The sequence below is a fragment of the Miscanthus floridulus genome, chromosome 18 (assembly GCF_019320115.1).
Source record: "Miscanthus floridulus cultivar M001 chromosome 18, ASM1932011v1, whole genome shotgun sequence".
Classification (NCBI taxonomy): Eukaryota; Viridiplantae; Streptophyta; class Magnoliopsida; order Poales; family Poaceae; genus Miscanthus; species Miscanthus floridulus.
Window position 1 is genome coordinate 915,802 of NC_089597.1, and position 15,312 is coordinate 931,113.

The window sequence follows — 15,312 nt, forward strand, 5'->3', positions numbered from 1 at the left end:
TTGGATAACTGTGTACATTTCACTACACTGAATCTGAATTTCAGAAAGAGAAGAGCCAAGGACATACACAGAAGACAGAACATCGATTTCGCCACGCGTTCGTTTGTGTTGCAATTGGCAGCATATATATAGCACCATGGGTCAATGTAATTCCAGCCTAGATAATTTTGGAATGGTGCGGACAAAAGGAAAAGAGCCGTAGCAGAAAAAATCTTCACACTTTTCACTTTATAAGAAAGCGGAAGCACGCGACGTGGCACTCTCGTTGCCTCGAAACAAGTAGGACTGCAAATTGTAATTTACTACCATTTCTTGGATGAAAATTGCGGTGCATAATAAATTGGCGTCATATCGTCGTTTCTCTTTCCTACATATATAGAGAAAAAATGGCTCGGGGTTTACATATTGCAGATTCATGTGCGCCATTTCATTGAAGATATTTTGATTAATTTAGACTTAAGACATGTAAAATGAAATCGATTTGTTTCGATCTTCAGCAACAACAGGCCCACAGGTAGCTAGGAAAGATCATGATTTGGATTTTGAGATGGAAATAAGCTCGCCCGACCCGTCTGACAGCAAAGTCCAAAGTTGTCACGCTCGCAGATCAAAGAGGCAGTGAGTGAGCGCATCCGTCGAAAGGGTTTATGGGCCCTGCCCCCTGAATTGCAAACCTGTAGCGCGTGGAGTCTACTCCGTTCACGTGCAGTGGCAGCAGGGTCTGGTCTACTCCTACAAAGCCCTTTAGTTCGGGAAAAGTTTTTCAAAAAAGTGCTACAGTAGCTATCACATTGAATCTTGCGATACGTGTATGGAGTATTAAATGTAGACGAAAAAAAACTAATTGCATAATTTGATTTGAAAATTACGAGACGAACGTTTTGGGCCTAATTAGTCCATGATTGAACACTAATTGCCAAACTAAACAAGTGCTACAGTGCAGCATGGTCTCGTCTACTCCTACAAACTCTACCGCCTGTTTAGTTCCACCTCAAATTCTCCAAAAGTGCTACAGTACCTATCAAATCGAATGTTTGCGACCCGTGCATGGAGCATTAAATATAGACGAAAAAAAACTAATTGCACAGTTTGGTGGGAAATTGTGAAACGAACGTTTTGAGCCTAATTAGTCCATAATTGAACACTAATTACCAAATAAAAACAAAATGCTACAGTAGCCCCAAATTCCAACTTGTTCGGGAGGCCGTATCGTATCGTGGATTATTTACTGCTGGCTGGTTTGGTGTGAGAGAAAAACACTATTCCTGGCTGGAAATTTACGATCGTTTACGAGCAAGCGAACAGACTGTATAACTAAACACGCGCTCCATTGAAGAAGTCGACAGGAACAGGTACGGGGCCGTCAGTGTACTATACCGTCGTACCAGCTGCTCATCATGCGCCGATCGTTGCAGGCGCTGTCACGACGGGTCGCGTTATTAATCACTGTATCCGGTGTGGTCTCACCGTAAAACGATGATGAATTATTTACTATTGACTGATTTAATTGAAAGAAAAATATTGTTTTAGCTGTCGGCTGCGGGCATTAAACGAGCGAGTGAACAGGCTCTGCCTGCTGCCGGCTGTTGGACGCTCATGTCCTGCCGCGGCCTGCATCCGGTGCCCGGTGGCCTGGCGCGCGGCAGCAGCCTGCGTCGCGTCTCCGCGGAAGAGAACGGCGGGCGGCCGGAGGAAGGGTCAGGTCAGATCGGACCAGACGCTGAGCGGCTCAGGCGATGGACGCCGGCCGGACGCGACCTATCCTCCGGTTTCGCCGCGGCGTGTCGCCCGGCCCGGGCTCTTGGGCACGTTCATTCGAGTGAAGGACAAGCCGCAAGCCCGCAACCGCGACCATAGCTCACTGCCGTGCCGTGACATCGGGTCAAGGCCGTGCCAACGGGAGGCACGTCTGCTCGTCTTTCCGCGCCCGGCCGTCGTCTCTACGCGACGGTGGCCGGCGATGCCAAGTTGCCAACGCGTTTCCTGGCCGGCTAACTGGGATGACTTTCACCGGCAGCTAAATCCACTGCGCTTAGCCAAGCAACACGGATCCAGCAGCATAGAGCGAAGACGATACGGGTGACTGGGTGAGCTCGCGTAGGCGATTAGGCGTAGCCGTGTGACGTGAGTGAGTCCCTACTCGTCCTCTTGCGGCGCACGGCATTCCAACAGTACACTGGTACAGTCGTCCCTTGATCGGACGGGGGACGGCCAGGCTAGCGACGCCTAGCTTCCATACAACTCCAGCACGATGCAGTAGTACTCCTACCAAAGCATCTTTTTATCTCTGCGGTGTGATGACCACAAGGCCCACGAGTACTACAAACTTAACAGGTGGGCAGGGGTGCTGACCGCACACGCAGATGCATGGTAAAACTCCTCTATTTGATCTTACCTTACGTGCTGTCAAGAATACGTTTTGCAATTGGCAATTCTTACTAGTATACTGCAAATTTGGTTTCATCTCCTCCTTTGAAAAAGCACGGTCTAGAAGTTACTGGTTCTCTCTAACAGTTCAACCAATTTAACTGACACGCCCTCAATCGAGCTGCTCCTATGATTGAAGGCACCAAACCGAGACAAAAACAGCAGTGGCGACAAAATCCTTTTCCCTTGTTTTAGGAATTTAAAAAGCACGGAACCAGCAAGGAAAATGGCCGCGGACGGGGCCCCCACGACAGCGACGGGCCAGCCGAACCGAATCCACACCGACCCAACCGGAGCCGGCGACGGCCGCCGCTCCCCTCCACTCACTCGCTCCCCGCGCAGGCCCGCCCCGTCGCCAGCTGTCACGGTCCACGCAATGAAAACTTGCGCCTTGTTTAGATGTCACCAAAATTCTTTTTCACTCTCTCTCCATCACATCAATTTTTAGCTGCTTACATGGAGTATTAAATGTAGGTAAAAAAAATAACTAATTACACAGTTTAGTTGGAAATCACGAGATGAATCTTTTGAGCCTAGTTGGTCTACGATTAGATAATATTTGTTAAATAAGACGAAAATGGTACTATTCATCAGTTTGAAATTTTTTCAGCATCTAAACGAGGCCTCGGAAAGGGTGGGCGCACCTCCTCCAGCTCGGCGCCCTGACGTGGACCGCCCTTTCGTGGCCCCCCGCCTTCCTGCAGACCACGACCTGCACGGGAGTCCAACCGACTCACGCCCACCGACGTGTGGGGTCAGGATGCAGAGGTGCGGTGTGTGTCCTGGTCTGGGTGCCCGGGTGGGGGCGGGTCGATAGCGGCGTTGCTTTCGCGCGGGCCCCGTGGCTGCCACGACGTTTGTGGATAAATACACCTGGGGAACCACATGGTGTTGGAGCAGGAGATAGCGCGGGCGGGGAAGGAGAGAAGAACTAGCTAGCGCGGCGAGCGCTGCAGGCCGAGGTGCGGAGACTAGAGGAGGGAGACGTCGCCTGCCTGCGATGTCACCGGCAGCATCCGCCGCCGAAATCGTCGTCGTCGTCGCAAGCGTCCCGAGCGAGGAGAGCAGCTACCGCGCCGCGGCGCCGTCCGTCCCGTCGTCCTACGCCGTCTGGGAGAAGGAGCGTTAAGAGATCGAGCTCTACGGCGTCTGCTGAAACTTGCTGCTGCCGCAAGGACGAAAGTGAAGGAGACGCATGGAGGTGGAGGCGGCCAAGTGCGAGTGCTGCGGGTTCACGGAGGAGTGCACGCCGGAGTACATCGCGGCGGTGCGCGCCGAGTACCTGGGCCGCTGGGTCTGCGGGCTCTGCGCCGAGGCGGTGGGCGACGAGATCCGGCGCGAGGGCAGCACCATCACCACGGCCGAGGCGCTCGACCGCCACGTCGCGTTCCGGAGGGCGCCCGCGGAGGACGACCTCGTGGCGGCCGTGGCGCGGCTGCTCCGGCGCTGCCTCGTCGACTCGCCGCCCGCGTCGCCTGCGCCACCACCACAGAGCCGGAAGGTGGCCGCGGGGCCCGGGTGCCCCGATGGAGCCGACGCATGACGCGAGGCTGCTTGGTGGCAAACTGGCAATGATTGGGGTCACTAGCTGGTTGGTTGAGCTGGTGGTGGATTAATTAATTAGTTGTATTGTACTAGTACTCCTACACAAGAATAAACCTCCGGTGGTATGTGATGTGGTGGTAGAAGTACGTACAGTCCATGTGTAGGTCGCCTTCAATTCCCGGAGAATAATTCGTGCCGTGATCGATTGATGATTGCTCGAGAGAGGAGCAAATCACGCTCCGTGTGATCGAGCATGAAGTTATTAAGTATACGCACCAAATCACGCTCATTGGAAGTACATCAGGACAAGGACTGTACGTTCCATTAGTTCTGCATATTCAGGTTGTAAGAACATTGTACTGGAGTAACACTCTGTGTTATCTTCTTGAAGTATTTTATTCGATTGTATCCATGTATGCAAACTATCATGTAACGTGCTCATTGCTGTTTAGGATATTTCGTACCTTCTATTGCATCAAAATTTGGTGATGGTCAGATTGGATGCTGCTATTACAAAGCTTCGCGTACGGAAGTTTGTCCGATTCCACTACACAAGTTCCAGCGTAACATAGACCAATGCCCTTATCTTTAAGAAAAAGAAACGAGACTAAACATTGCAAGCTCGGTTAATTTAGGAAACCCAGCTAAAAACATGAGAACAGATGACAAACTACCCACACAAGTTAGGCCACATCGTTGCCACTGAATTGTTCTTCAAAACGAAATAGAAACTACAAGATGATGCCTCCAAGAAGAACATGACACCATCATCATTTACCTGTAGATGAAAGTTAGATCTTCACAAGGTCTCTCGTGATTACTGGGAAGTATGACACCACGTAACATCTCCAAGGAAAAAAACATATTGCTCTCTCTAGCAAGAAGCCGATAGAACCTTTCGCTCAAAACCACTGCGCCATTACAAGACCATAGGCACATATTTCATTGGCCTCGATTACTGTCATCATCTTCCATATTCTTGCTTGATAATAGGAGCCTTGGATGCCTAGTGCACCATATGCAAGTCAGTTGGCATCCCTTAGGCATGGTGGAGATCGATGACCGACACTAAGGCGAAGTGAACCCATAGTTGCCCAAAGGGCTGCTCATGAGTCACTAGTCAACCTGATCCTTAAATACATACTCCCTCCGTTTCATTGAAAGTGTCGTTTTTTTATTATTTTTAGACGTCTTGTTTGACCGTTTGTCTTATTCAAAAATTTTATATAAATAATAAAATAAATAAATTATTATTAAAGTATCTCTAACAATAAAATAAGTCATAACAAGATAAATAATATTTATGCAAAACTTTTGAATAAGACGAACGGTCAAATAAGAAGGCTAAAAGTCAAAAAACGACACTTTTAGTGGGACGGTGGGAGTAGTCATTTGAAAGCATCTAGGCCCCTAGTTGGGTTTCGGTGATTAATGACAATACAAGATTACTATGACTAACGTGTGTTTTGCAGATGCAATTAAGTTAGGTCATGGTAATGGAGATCAATTGGGCAATCAAAGTTGTCATGCCCCTACGATGAAAATCGTTTTGGTTTTCAAAGGATGGACGACAAGGTTAAGGATGACTAGTTCTAAGTGTCGATTGGAGTTGGAGAGACACTTAGAGTAGTTTAGGACTTTGTTTTTTCTTTGGCCGTACTATTAAGGGGGGTATGGACGGGTAGCTTGACCTAGGTGAGTCTAGTGAGTTAGGTGTGGTGCACACTTGTTAAAACTAGCTCTAGGTAGCTCCTATGAATGCCTAAGATCCTTTGAAGCAAACTTCATTCACATATGATCGAGAGTTGGAAGTGAATGGAGGGTCAAATGCTGACCGGACGCTGAAAGGCAGCGTCCGGTCAACTCCAGTAAGGTTCCAGAGAAGGGAATCTACGACCGGATGCGTCCGGTCAGTACTGACTGGACCCTGGGGGTTCAGCGTTCGGTCGAGTCCAGTAAGGTTCCAGTAAGAGTTTAATGCGACCAGACGCGTCCGATCAGTGGTGACCGGACCCTACCAGCGTCCAATCAACACTTTTTTACTGGTTCGCGGGTTGAACTAACCGGAGCGTTCGGTCAATACGACCGGAGCATCCGGTCACCCCGCAGAAGCTCATAACGGTTTGTTTTTAGGCTACCTTATAAATAGAAGCTCCACTCATGTGTAGAGTTACTTTTGCTCATTCCAACAGCTGAGAAACACGTTTGTGAGTGCCAAGAAGAGCAAGGTCCTAGTGAGGTGATTGGGATTTAAGAATCCAAGAGAGTAGCCTCATTAGTGAATCAAGAGTAGCCAAGTGTGCATCCATCTTCTCATTAGGCTTCGAGTGGTTAAGTGAGAGTTCATGCTTGTTACTCTTGGTGATCGCCATCACCTAGATGGCTTGGTGGTGATTGGGAGCTTGGTGATCACCTGGCAGAGCTTGTGGGTGACCCAACTCAAGTTGTGAGCGGCTTTGGGTGATTCACCACGATGGAGTGCCGAAGAATCAACCCGAAGAGAGCACTTGATCCTTGCGCGGATCAAGGGGGAGCTACACCCTTGCGCGGGTGCTCCAATGAGGACTAGTGGAGAGTGGCGACTCTCCGATACCTCGGCAAAATATCACCGCGTTCCTCTCTCTCTATTTACTTTGAGCATTTATCTTGAGCATTTACTTTGAGCAATTCAATACTTGTCTTTACATTTATAGAATTGTCATGCTAGAGTAAGTTTGGAACATAGGTTGTAAGTCCATTGTGCGTTAGATTAATAGAAACACTTTTCTAGGCACAAGGGGTTAATTGGGCTAACCGTAGGATTTGATTATTGCAAGAAAATTTAGAATTAGCCCAATTCACCCCCCCTCTCTTGGGCATCTTAATCCTTTCAATTGATATCGAAGCCTCGTGCTCATGTTTTTAAGCTTAACCGCTTAGAGCAAGATGTCTCATGGGGATAAACCTCCTCCTATCTTTGAGGGAGATGACTTTCCATATTGGAAAATCCGCATGGAGGCATACTTAGAAGCTCTAGACGTTGGTATTCTTAGAGCCGCCTCACAAGGCTTCCCAAAACCTTGGGATGCTACTAACCTACAAGGCGATGAGGTTAATTATGAAAAATGGAATGCAAAGGCTCGCAACACCATCTTTAGAGGTCTTTGCAAAGATGTGTTCAACCATGTAACGAACCACAAAGACGCCCATGCACTATGGTCGGACGTTTGTGCGCTCCATGAGGGAACCAAGAGTGAGCGTGAGGAACGCTATCATCTTGTGATTAAAAAGCTAAATTCATTTGAAATGCTTCCCAAAGAAAGTGCTAATGAGATGTATTCTCGTTTAAATATTCTTGTAGAGGAAGTCAATGGGCTTAGACTTACTCAAATGTCACCATCCGACGTTGTGAGGAAGATCTTGAGTGTCCTCCCCATTGACAAATATGGGCACATTATGACCGTGCTACATCAAGGTGATCTTTCCGCCGCTACACCGACACAAAATCTTGGGAAAGATCAATGCTCATGAGATGTACATGCACATCACGCTACAAGATGGCTCATCCTCTACAAAGAAGAAAGAGAAGGACTTAGCATTCAAAGCTAGCCAAGATAAGGGCAAAGCTAGACTTGAGTATGAGAGCTCAAGTGATGAAGAAGATGATGAAGAAAGTCTTGCTCTCATGGTGAAGAAGACCACCAAGCTAAAGAAGCTAAACAAGAGTGGCATCAAGTTTAACGGCAAGAAGAAGAAGTTCTTCACTAGCTCAAGAAGAAAGCCAATCTCCGAGATGGATTGCTACAATTGTGGCGAACTTGGCCATCTAGCTCATCAATGCACAAAGCCCAAGAAAGACAAGTTCAAGAACAAGAACAAGGGCAAGAAAGATGACTCAAGCAATGAAGATGAAGATGAGAAGAAAAAGAACAAGCCATACAAGAAGAGAGATGGCAAAAAGAGGGACTTCTACCAAAAGAAGAAGAGTGGAAAGGCCTACATTGTCGGTTATTGGCTCATAGACATTGATTCATCAAGTGGATCATCCGATGATGATAGTGACAATGAGAAGGTGGCCGCCATTGCTATTGATCTTGCATCTTCACCGCCACCATCGCCATCATCCTCTACACACCTATGCCTTATGGCCAAGGGTGAACGCAAGGTAACTAAGAATGATGATAGTAGTGATGATGAGCAAGCTAGTGATGATGATAGCGATAGCAATGATGATGATTCACCTACATATGATGATCTTATCAAAATACTAAGAAAATACACTAAGATCATTAGAAAGAGTAGAGCTACAAATGAAAAGCTTGATGCTAAAAATGATTCACTCTTAGCTAAGTGCAATACATTGGAAAAGACTAATGATGAGCTTAGAGAAACTAATGATGCTATATCATCCAAACTCAAGGAGTTCAAATCTTCTAAGAAAGAGCTTAAAGATAAACATGATAAACTTGAGTGGGTCCACAATGAGCTCATCACTAGTCACAACAAACTAAAAGATGAGTATACAACTCTTAAGATCAATCATGATACTCTTGTCATTGCTCAAGAATTCCTACCAAATTAGCCACATGATGCTACTAACCATGTTGTTAAGATTGATATAGCTACATCATGTGATGATTTGATTGATGAGAGCATTGAGCAAGGATCTAGTGGCAAAGGCAAGCAAGTGGTTGAGTGCAATGACTATGATGAATATGTCAAGCTCAAGAACACAAATGGGAAGCTCATGAAAGATCTTGAAGAAATGAAAAGCCACAACACCATTGTGCTAGAAACTCTTGATCATGACAAAGAGTTGATTCTTGAGAATGAGAAGCTCAAAGAAGAAAACAAGAAGCCTAAGGAAGAGAAGAAAGATGATGCTCTAAAGGAAAAAAATAAGAAGCTCAAGTTGGAGAAAGAGCATCTCAAGATTGGATTGAGCAAGTTTGCTAGAGGCAAGCACCTCCAAAGTGAGCTACTCATGAATACCATCATGAAGATGGATAGAAGTGGCATTGGATATGTGGCAAGTATAGAGAAGAAGAAGGCTCAAGTTCAACAACAACAATCAAAGCCAAAGCCAAAGTCAAAGAGATGTTTTGAGTGTGGACAAGAAGGTCACTTTGCTCATGAGTGTCAAACTCCACCGCCACAACCCTTGCCCAAGCATGCTAGACCCTTTGCCTTTAATGCTCACTACATGCTTAGAAAGGACTCTAGTGGAAAGATGAAAGTCATGTTCTTAGGACCCCCTAACAAGAATAGGCCTAAGAAGATTTGGGTGGCTAAGTCACTTGTTGAGAAGGTGAAGGGTCCTCAATAAGTTTGGATTCCTAAAGCTTGAATCTCTTGTGTGTAGGTAAACTACAAGATCGGTGAAAGTTATTGGGTTATTGATAGTGGTTGCACTCAACATATGACCGGTGATCCTCGTATGTTCACCTCACTAGATGAAGAGGTAGATGGACAAGAGAAAATAACATTTGGAGATAACTCAAAGGGCAAGGTTAAAGGATTGGGCAAAGTAGCAATATCAAATGATCATTCCATCTCTAATGTGCTCTATGTTGCTTCATTGAGCTTCAACTTGCTATCCGTTGGACAATTGTGTGATCTTGGCTTCCAATGCTTGTTCACTAAGAAGGAGGTTGTTGTATCCAAGGTAGATGACAATCAAGTGATATTCAATGGATTTAGATACAACAACTTATATCTAGTAGACTTCACCTCCGAAGATGCAAATTTGAAGACTTGCCTATTCACCAAAACAACACTTGGGTGGCTATGGCATAGAAGACTTGCTCATATTGGGATGAGCTCACTCAAGAAGCTTATGAAGAATGATTTGGTGAGAGGGTTAAATGATGTGAAGTTTGAGAAGGACAAGCTTTGTAGTGCATGTCAAGCCAGCAAGCAAGTTGCAAATACTCATCCAACCAAAGCTTTCATGACAACCACAAGAGTGCTAGAACTCCTACACATGGATTTATTTGGACCAACAATATACAAGAGTTTGGGAGGGAATCTCTATTGTCTTGTGATTGTTGATGACTATTCAAGGTATACATGGGTATTCTTCTTTCATGATAAATCCGAAGTTGCATCTTGCTTTAAGAAGTTTGCCAAGAGAGCTCAAAATAAATTTGAAGTGAAGCTCAAGAAGATAAGAAGTGACAATGGCAAAGAATTTGACAACACAAACATTAAAGCCTATTGTGATGAAGTTAGGATCAAGCATGAAGTCTCCGCAACTTATACTCCTCAACAAAATGGTGTAGTTGAGAGGAAGAACTGGACTTTGATCACTCTTACAAGGATAATGCTAGATGAGTACAACACCCCTGAAGCTCTATGGGCAGAAGCAATTAACACCGCATGTTATGCATCCAACCACCTATTCCTTCAAAAGTTCTTTAGCAAGACTCCTTATGAGTTGCTCAATGGGAAGAAGTCGGACGTCTCCTTCTTTAGAGTGTTTGGTTGTAAATGCTACATCTACAAGAAGCAGCAACACCTAGAGAAGTTCCAAAGATGTTGTGATATTGGTTTTCTTGTTGGTTACTCATCAAAGTCCAAAGCATATAGAGTATTTAATCATGCCACCGGCTTGGTTGAAGAAACATATGATGTGGAATTTGATGAATCTAACGGCTCCCAAGGAGCATATGAGAATCTTGATGATGTAGGTGATGAACCATTGAGGGAGCCTATGAAGAATATTCCGGTGGGAGACATCAAGTCAAAAGATGATGAAGATGATGTATAAGTCATTGATCAACCTTCTTCATCAAGTGTGCCACAAGATGGTGAAAAAGATGGGAGAGTAGAAAATAAAGATACTCATATCTCCCATGAGCAAATGGTGGTACAAGCATAAGATGTTGATGCTCCACAACCTCCTCCTCAAGTGGTCAATAGAAGAAATACACATCTCCTACAAGATCATCCACAAGATCTCATCATAGGGAGTCCATCAAAGGGTGTAATGACTCGATCTCAAAAACTTACTTCATTTATTGTTTATCACTCTTTTGTCTCTTGCTATGAGCCTACCAAGGTAGAAGAAGCTCTCAAAGATCTAGATTGGATTAATGCCATACATAAAGAGTTGAACAACTTCACTCGCAATGAAGTTTGGACTCTTGAAGAGTGACCAAAAGGTGCAAGAGTCATTGGAACAAAGTGGGTGTTCCGCAACAAGCAAGATAATCAAGGTGTTGTTGTGAGGAACAAGGCAAGACTAGTTGCAAAGGGGTTCTCTCAAGTTGAAGATTTGGATTTTGGAGAGACCTTTGCATCGGTTGCAAGATTAGAAGCCATTCGTATCCTTCTTACATATGCATCACATCATGAAATAAAACTATATCAAATAGATGTGAAAAGTGCATTTTTAAATGGCTTTATTAATGAACTAGTCTGTGTTGATCAACCTCCCGGGTTTGAAGACCCCAGATATCCTAATTATGTTTATAGGTTGTACAAGGCACTATATGGGCTTAAGCAAGCCCCAAGAGCTTGGTATGAGCGCCTTCGGGATTTTCCTCATTAAGAAGGGCTTCACCATTGGGATGGTCAACACCACACTATTCACCAAGAAGCTTGATGGGTATATCTTCATTTGTTAAGTATATGTTGATGATATCATCTTTGGATCATCAAATGAAGAATCATGCAAAGAATTTGATGAATTGATGTCGAAGGAGTTTGAGATGTCCATGATCGGTGAGCTTACATTCTTTCTTGGTTTTCAAGTCAAGCAAATAAAAGATGGCATCTTCATCTCTCAAGAGAAATACACAAAAGATCTTCTCAAGAGATTCAAGATGGATGAATGTAAGCCAATCAAAACACCAATGCCTACCAATGGACATCTCGACCTAGATGAGGGAGGTAACCCGGTTGATCAAACTCTCTACCGTTCTATGATTGGTAGCTTGTTATATTTAACCGCATCTAGGCCCGACATCATGTTTAGTGTGTGTATGTGTGCTAGATTTTAAGCTAGCCCTAAGGAAACACATTTAATTACCGTAAAAAGAATCTTTAGGTATCTTAAGCACACACCAAGCATTGGTCTTTGATATCCCAAAGGAGCTTCATTTGAATTAATTGGCTATTCCGATTCGGATTACGCCGGATGCAAAGTTGATAGAAAGAGCACATCCGGAGGGTGCTATTTGCTTGGTAGATCACTTGTGTCTTGGTCCTCCAAGAAACAAAATAGTGTGGCTTTGTCCACCGCCGAAGCGGAATACATTGCCGCGGGTGCTTGTTGTGCACAAATATTATACATGAAACAAACTTTGCTAGACTATGGAGTAGTTCTAGAGAAAGTACCTCTTTTGTGCGACAATGAAAGTGCGGTAAAACTTGCAAATAATCTGGTTCAACACTCTCGCACCAAGCATATAGATATCCGACATCACTTTCTAAGAGATCATGTGGCTAAAAATGATATATCACTAGAAGGTGTAAGATCCGAAGATCAATTAGCGGATATCTTCACAAAACCGCTAGATGAGGCTACATTTTGTAGATTGCGGAATGAGCTCAATGTACTTGATTTTAGTAACTTCACTAAAAATTGAGCTTGTGTTGTCCCTTGCATTCATTGTAATATACAACATGTTTAATTTATGGCAATGCATATAGGGCTTGTCTAACATGGTTATGATAACCGCCCAAAAGCGTGTGAAGAATCTTAACCTTGGATCAAACTTGACAAGCAACTAGATTTACTTACAAAGTATTGCATATGCATGGATGTTGTCTTGTCATTTTGTTCCATTTGCCCTCTTATTGCCTATTTTCTTAAAAAGAATTATAGCCTAAGGCAAAATATTTTGAAAAATATGAGGGTTTGAGAGAGGTCACTCACATGAGTCACAATTGGTGTTTATTTGGATCTTATTCATGTTGGGACTTGATTGGGAACATGCAGCGCAAAGGAACTTTGAAGATATGCTGAAAAAGGACCACCGGACGCTGCATCGGATGCTGCTGTCCAGCATTCGGTCAGTTCACAGGAGGTGAACTGTTGCTAAAGGAGTGACCAGACACTGAGTTTGTGCGTCTGATCAGAAAGGGATCTAGCGTCCGGTCATTTGAAGAAGGAACAGGCTGTACTGACCGGACCCTGCCTGCGTCTGGTCATGGACCACCGGACGTGTCCGGTCGTGATTCCAGAGGAATTGGACCTCTCTGGAATCGACCGGACGCTAGGTGGTAGCGTCCGGTCGCTACCACCGGAGCGTCCGGTCAGTGGATTTCGTGCGGCATTAGGACTCTTTTTCTGTTTCCTTATCTGTTGCGTTGGGGGACCTATTTAATCCAATCCGGCCGTACCCCTTTGCCCCTTATCTCGTCGAGCCCTAGCCAGCGCTGCTGCAGCTCCTCCGCCTCCCGCGACCACGCACCACCGCAAGCTCGCCGCAGCAGCTCCCTTGCCCACGCCGCCGAGCACCTCACGCCAGCCTCGCACGCCACCACGCCTCCCCATGCGCCCTAGCCACCGCGTACCTCCCGTGCCCAAGCAACAGTGCGCCACCACCATAACGCCTACAGTGCCATCCAAGCCCTAGCCCTTGCCTCCTCGATTGGTTGGTAAGGCCTAATCCTTGCTTTGAATTTGTCTTGCTTGTGACCTAAATCCATTGGAAATCACTGATTTCAAATAATCTAGGGCCGCTGGTTCATCGCAGTTCTTCGCAACCCTAGCCCTAGCCGGTTCTGAGGTTTCCCCCGCGTGACACGTCTCTTCTTCTCTCAGATCGACGATTCATCAGGTAGAAAGCCCGTCGTCTCAATTTCGTACCTACATTGCTTGCTTCCTAGGGTTTTTGCATCTATTAAATATATTGTATTTATTCGTATATCCATCTATTCTATCGTGCAGCGAGTCGGTGCTATTGAGGTTCTTGTGGCAGTTGTCAGACAACTCAGAGCCAAGCTCTCGAGTACAGATCGAGGCCAAGCCTCAGGAGTGTTAGTTTGACAGTTGATCTTCGTCAGTGGTAGTTCATCTTCTTGTCAGATCAGATGGCTCACACAAAGAATGTTGGTGGTGGTCAAGGAGATGACGATCGGAGGTCCCCGCCTCACCAGCCTATAGGATCGAAAGGCAAGGCAACGAAGCAGGTGACATCCAAGAAGCGCAAGTACCCTGACGCAGAGACAGCAAGAGCAGTAGCAGTCACTGAGGCCACAGAGCGTGCCAAGAGAGGAGGTGCCCGTAGTGGAGTTGTCATAGCAGATCATCTGGCACCAGACGCGCAGGGCAGACTAAGGGAGATTGAGCGTCTTCATGGTAGTCCACCTAGGACTATCATGATGGTAGGACGTCGTCTGGCTATTGAGGAGCCTCAGTGTCAGGGGGAGTCCCAACTGGAGCCACAGCAGTAGCCCCCACCAGCAGAGCCTTAGCCAGCTCAGGAGACTCAGGAGGGCCAGCAGGCCAAGGAGACCAACCCGGCACCCCAACTACGCCGCTCTGGTCGTACCAATGCTATAGTTCCACCGAGGCCAGCTACACAGTGCAGGGGTTCATGCCCACCGCCCAGACCACAAGGTCCGTCTCCAGTGGTACACCTTGACTTGAGGGCCACCACAGCCAGATAGGTTCGCCAGCTGAGGTTTATTGAGTTTGACGTGTGGTTCCCTTCGAGGAGGGATGAGAGAGCAGCAGAGGGTTTCTATACACCACTCCAGGAGGATTTCTATAATGCTTATCTCAACAGTGGGGCAGTGTTTGGATCTTAGATAGTCTGCAGTATAGAGTCTATTATGGCAGCAGCCGGAGAGCATATCCACCCCTACTTGTCATATTTGTCGAGGCTGACAGATCTGATTGGCCGAACAGGAGTATATGTACCATCTTGGGTTTGGCAGTTTTATGCTTCACTCTGCGTTGATCTGCATCACAACTTCATACACTTTGCATTCAACGGTAGAGACTACAGTGTGATGAGTTTCAGGGCCCGGGAAATACTGAGGCTACAGGATCAGCCTGTCAGATTGCATGAGGTATGCTATGGATAGCAAGAGCCTCCTAGGCGCCCTCATCGAGGGTTGGTGCCCCTTATAGATCTTGTGCGCCATTGCTTCAAGGAGCCCTTTGGTGAGGGGTTGAGGAGGAACCCCAGTGACCTGACTCCTACAGCTCGAGTACTAGAGGCCATTATTAGGAGGACACTACTTCCTAGGTTGGGATACCGAGAGGGTCTGACTCAGTTACAGCTCTGGCTCCTTAATGCCCTGATGCAGTAGACCGTGTTCGACATTTGGGACCTCCTTCTATCAGAGATGGAGGATACTATAGCTGAGGGCTTCAAGGGTCACAGACAGCTTCCGTATGCCCAT

General features: G+C 46.1%; 1 protein-coding gene across 1 annotated transcript; it reads left to right on the forward strand.

Annotated features, from left to right (window-relative positions):
- The first annotated feature begins 3,330 nt into the window (after positions 1–3,330).
- Positions 3,331–4,417, forward strand: LOC136521611 (uncharacterized). The gene has a single exon (XM_066515359.1). The coding sequence runs from the start codon at positions 3,623–3,625 to the stop codon at positions 3,968–3,970; it is 348 nt and encodes a 115-aa protein (XP_066371456.1). The 5' UTR covers positions 3,331–3,622; the 3' UTR covers positions 3,971–4,417.
- Positions 4,418–15,312: the final 10,895 nt, after the last annotated feature.

Excerpts from the sequence above, each read along its gene's own strand:
- LOC136521611 (XM_066515359.1), top strand. The coding sequence starts at position 3,623 with ATGGAGGTGGAGGCGGCCAAGTGCGAGTGCTGCGGGTTCACGGAGGAG.